The 5,220-nt window shown below is 43.8% G+C and overlaps 2 protein-coding genes across 2 annotated transcripts; one reads left to right on the top strand and one right to left on the bottom strand.

Moving 5' to 3' along the window:
• Positions 1-195: 195 nt before the first annotated feature.
• On the top strand, positions 196-2,972 carry LOC104943880 (heat shock factor protein 2-like). Its single transcript, XM_010769345.1, has 3 exons — positions 196-420; positions 749-806; positions 1,489-2,972. Exons 1-3 carry the CDS (start codon positions 319-321, stop codon positions 1,809-1,811), a joined length of 483 nt encoding a protein of 160 aa, XP_010767647.1. The 5' UTR covers positions 196-318; the 3' UTR covers positions 1,812-2,972.
• Positions 2,973-3,489: 517 nt separating this feature from the next.
• On the bottom strand, positions 3,490-5,101 carry LOC104943879 (serine incorporator 1-like). Its single transcript, XM_010769344.1, has 3 exons — positions 4,926-5,101; positions 4,611-4,832; positions 3,490-4,227 (listed from the first exon to the last, which is right to left on the bottom strand). Exons 1-3 carry the CDS (start codon positions 5,084-5,086, stop codon positions 4,089-4,091), a joined length of 522 nt encoding a protein of 173 aa, XP_010767646.1. The 5' UTR covers positions 5,087-5,101; the 3' UTR covers positions 3,490-4,088.
• Between the last annotated feature and the right edge of the window lie 119 nt (positions 5,102-5,220).

Here is a 5,220-nt window from a genome sequence, read left to right as displayed (position 1 = left end):
AGGTCCGGACTTATAAGTCCGGACCTGAACCTGAATGTGAGTCCAGGTACGCAGCACTACACACAATCCAGATCTCTTCTTTTCCACTATAGATACAATTTTAGATAACCCAAGTACATTAATCCGATATCAAGTGTGAGGATTTTGCAGCCTTCTTTCCCAACATTACTATGACTATAAGGACAAATGTCCCCCAAATCAATCCCCTACCCTCCCTCCCTCTCAATTCACCATTCGTTCTTGTGGATCTGAATAAACTAGCAACCAATGTATAATAAAGGAAGTCTCTGATGTTGTAAATGTGAATGTGTCCTCAGGATGGAGCTAATGGACTATCTGGACAGCATCGACTGCAGTCTGGAGGACTTCCAGGCCATGCTGTATGGAAAACAGTTTGGTGTGGATTTTGAGTCCCTCGAGGTAAATTGACACCTCTTGCAAACAAAAGCACAGAAAATATACTTCAAACAACATCTCTGAATGGTTTAATTTAAGCACTGTGTACGCGCTGTTGACGATATGACCCTTTTCACATATTTCCTATATATATAAGTATATAAAAGTAGCTTGGTAATAGATAACTCAAAGGGTTAATATTAATGTGTCAGTGTCACAGACTGACTGTTTTACTAAACTTTAGAGCACTGTGTGAACAATGAAGACACATGTCCGTGTTGTTTTCTGTCCTTCAATCATTTTCATCTTATGGTTCCCTTTGTGAATCCTGTTTCTCTGTGTGTGTTTTCAGGAGAGTTTGTCGAGCACGACACAGCTCAACAGAGGCAGGACGGAGGAAGCAAACATAGGTCGGTCTCGTGTGTGTGTGTGTGTGTGTGTGTGTGTGTGTGTGTGTGTGTGTGTGTGTGTGTGTGTGTGTGTGTGTGTGTGTGTGTGTGTGTGTGTGTGTGTGTGTGTGTGTGTGTGTGTGTGTGTCACAAGATGCTTGTCAGTGTGACAGGACAGCTGCTGAAACACACACAATTATGTACCATATGAAGGTGACATTAGGCCTGCAGGGCAACAGCAGGTGTCTAAGGAAAGGATATGACACCATTTCCTAATCCTCTGGAGACAGATGTGAGGAAGAACTTAAGTGCAACATTTCTAAGTTTATGTGAAATGTGAATGAAAAATATTTAACGAATACTTGCATATGTCTACAAAATACGTATCTCTTTTGTGTAGAAATACATAGATATTTCTTTTGCCAGACTGGAACTTTTATAGTAGTGCATTTGTATTGCCACTCTATCATCTTGATAGACAGCAGACAGCTCCAGAATGCGATTATGAACTGTTCANGTGTGTGTGTGTGTGTGTGTGTGTGTGTGTGTGTGTGTGTGTGTGTGTGTGTGTGTGTGTGTGTGTGTGTGTGTGTGTGTGTGTGTGTGTGTAAATCGTTCAAAGGAAGTAAATACATGGAGGATGATGTTTCAGTTTGGTCACAGGCAGATTTGTTTTACTGGACTCTTGTGTTCTTGTGTTCAGATAAGCAGCTGGTCCAATACACATCATGCCCCCTACTGGCCTTCCTGGACGGCTGCCTCCCTCATGCAGAGCAGGACGTCAGCAGCAGCAGCAGCTCCTCCTTTAACAGCCCTCAGCTCTCCTCCAGCCCCCCAGCTGGTGTGGGGGTGGAGCCCCCCTTAGAGCTGCTGGACTCCAGTGTGGAGTCCAAGCCAACGGCCCGCAGCTCCCTGATCCGCCTGGAGCCTCTGACTGAGGCGGAGGCCAGCGCCGAGACACTCTTCTACCTGTGTGAGCTGAGTCCTGCTGCAGCGGAGGGGGAGGCTCTGCAGGACAGAGTGTGAGCAGGCTCCACACCCTTAGTGGCCCTCACTTCCATCTGGGGGCCACCGTGACAAGCAGCAGTTTGTACCCTGTGCACATTTTTACATTTTGCATTGAAGATAACATTTGAGTTACAGAAGTAGGCGACATTGCCATCAAAAGTTATAATTATAGTTTACCAAAGCATGATGGGAAGTGTAGTTTCAAAATACAAAAACATTCTAATCTAAGTAAAATTAGTACAGCTGACCTTATTCGGTATTTTTTTTTTTTTTGTTACCGTGCATTACGAACAACACATTTTTACTAACAACACAGACAATAGACTTACTTAAAAATACTGCAGTGAACTCTAAAACCACAAGAATAAATAAATATGAATTAACAAGGGCTGCTTCTTATAGCATCAGTGTAATATTGCTGCAACTTGTTCATCGGTGAAATACATTATTATTACCGTACTATGAACACTACTTATTATTAGCAGTGTTTTCTTCAACGCAATGCTCTGAAAAGTGTGGCTCCTGTGGGAACAGGACACCGCTCCAGTATCTTTAGCATCTGGTCAGCGAAGAAGCTGGACTTTGTTTGTACTCTGAAATATATTTATTCACATTGTTTTTTATCTTTTGCTACGTTCTGTCCATAAATATTCAGATAGTGTTGTGCTCAAGCTGCGGGACCTCAGCAACATTTTGCAGAACTGGGATAATAGTTAATCGAAATAAAGACTGAACATAAACCAGTTAATGCCGTCCAACAAAGACACGGCTAATAAACTATTTGGGTAAACTTTTCTGTGTAGTAAGTTCATCTGTTATTCTCAGTTTGACGACACCTGTCCCGGTTGTCAAAATAAGGAAGCAGCTTCAACCATGAAAACATTTATTTTAAAGTAAGAAATTCCTAAATATCCTCCGGGCTCGCTGTTCCATTAGTTGAGGTGAGAAAGACAGAGTGAGGGGGCTGATCTCAGAGCTGTAAATAAATAGTGTCCCTCAGTACGCTCATGTAGTACTGTTTCCTCTGCTGTTCACTGATAGAAGTGCCCTTCTTATCTAGCCATACTTCACATGGCAGAGACTGTTTCTAGTTCACTGCATGGCCATGTCTCTGAGACCCGCCCACATCCCGCCAGCTGTCTCATTGTGCCATTACAATAAAGCAAATGCTACAATGTACATGTGTCCCTGCTTCTAGTGTTATTCTATAACCATGTGCAGAGACTTATTGTGTGATTTCCTCTGCGTTGCCAGCTATTTGCTCCACCTTGGTACACCTGCGAACATAAAGTGTTGTGACGCTCAAAAGAAAAAACTACTCTAGAAATGTAATTTCACATTTCCGATGATTGCTCATACCGGCAGCCCTTTCTTATTGGTCTCCTTAACAGTAAGGTACAAAAACACACACAGCTTCTCCAGCCTGGATGTTGCTGGATTCACAATAGGGAAACAGCTGCTACTTCTGCATACTTTCATTCATATGTAAGAATGTTCAACTCTTCACAGATTTGTATGCTTCTATTCCTACCTCCTAATATTAATTCACAGGACACAATGAAGATTTTTAAATAGAACTGCTGAAGAAGTAATCCCTAGCCGAGACTCAGCTTCTGTCAGTGGTAAGGGTAGTTCGACATTATTTTCTTTCTGTTGCAGGTCTAACAATGCAGGTCTTTTTAGAAATAAAACACACTGCTCTTACTCAGTTTTATTAAACTGCATACAATATACTTTTACATGTCAAGAGAAAAATTATATTAGGATAAAAGCACAGGTGAGACAATCATACAAATGTACACACAATGTGCCTGCTAGGTACATGAGAAACTACATGCTAATGCTAACACTACCAAATAACAACCATTTTACATTTAAAGTCCAAATGTAACACGAAGCAGGAATGCCTTTGTTGTGATTGTGCAAGCTGCAGACACACAACACTGCACATGGTGCAAGTTAGTTACAGTGATCCACAGCTGGAGTTCTGCTCATACACACCACCATCTAACTTGGTTTACATGTAGTGGCATTCCCATTAGTAATACTGCAGTCAGAGTTCACTGTTACACACTACAGCTACTGTTAATGTCACATCAGCTTTAAAGGAAACGCATGCAGCTCTGAAAACTATTTACAATGGCAACAGCATGGGGAGCAGTACATCAGAGCGTGGGTCAGCAGAGGAGCACCCCCAGCTGCACTGATGCATGCTGGACTACCTACTGTCCTACTGAACTAACACTGAAGCAGGGCATGATGGGGGTTTCGGGGGGGGGCAGTGCAGTGGGTGCTTCAGTCAAAGTCTCTGTTGACCAGAACCAGAGGAGCCACCAGCGTCCACACATAGAGGGCGATGCAGATCCAGCTGGAGGAGATCTTCACCCACACTGAGGGCCACTTGCTGGTCATGGCCTCGTAGTTAGAGTCAGGACTGCAGAGAGAACACATCACATGACTCACTTAAAGAGCATAACTCGATACAACAAGATTAAACCTCTGACGCAGAAATGTGAAACGCATGAGGGCAACTCGCTAATATAAACATGACTTCACCCATGACAACTACAAACATGTTTATTTAGAACACAGGTGTCAAACTCAAATCAAATATTTGCTTGGATATTATTTAAGTTATTACTAAAACCTATTATTTTATATATATATATATATAGTAGTCTTAAAGTTACAACCGCCCCTTTGAAAGCAACTAACATGCTAATGTGGCCCATGATTAAAATAAGTTTGAAAGCCCTGATCTAACAGACTGAAGGAAGCATGAGCAGTCAGTTCTACAGTCAGTGAGCGGACACCTACCTGTACCAGTTGGTGAGCGTCATCATGATGTAGAGGGAGGCCAGGAACAGCATGAAGTGGAAGAAGGAGTAGGAGTACGTGACTCCATCCTTCTCGTTGTCCACAGCCCGGTTCACTCCCCCCTCCTCAAAGCTGTCAGCCTGCGGCCCTTCCTCGATCAGGGCCGACTCATCACTGGTGAGGGTCAGCTTGTTCACCTGGGCGTTGGACGAGTTACGGATACTGAGGGCCAGACGGCGGACATGGAGCTGTTAGCTGGACAGACAGGTTCACTAATGTGGGACTTTATGAAAGATCTCTAAAGGACCTCCTCACCTGGAGTACAGGACACACATGAGGAAAAGGATCAATCCCACAATCCCCTGGGCGTCCCACCACTGCACCACATGGCCCTGCCCCGCGGGGCTGGTGCTGTTCAATCCGATGATGCCCAGAAGGCTCGGGTTACACTTCCTATCTGTGAGCAACAACAACATATTTTCACTTCCTGCTCTGGCGCACACACACACACACACACACACACACACACACACACACACACACACACACACACACACACACACACACACACACACACACACACACACACACACACACACACACACACACT

This window comes from Notothenia coriiceps, unplaced genomic scaffold, assembly GCF_000735185.1.
Source record: "Notothenia coriiceps isolate Sejong01 unplaced genomic scaffold, NC01 NC01_scaffold00007022, whole genome shotgun sequence".
Lineage (NCBI taxonomy): Eukaryota > Metazoa > Chordata > Actinopteri > Perciformes > Nototheniidae > Notothenia > Notothenia coriiceps.
The sequence above is the reverse complement of the archived record's forward strand: the minus strand, read 5'-3'. Positions and strand labels throughout refer to the sequence as shown.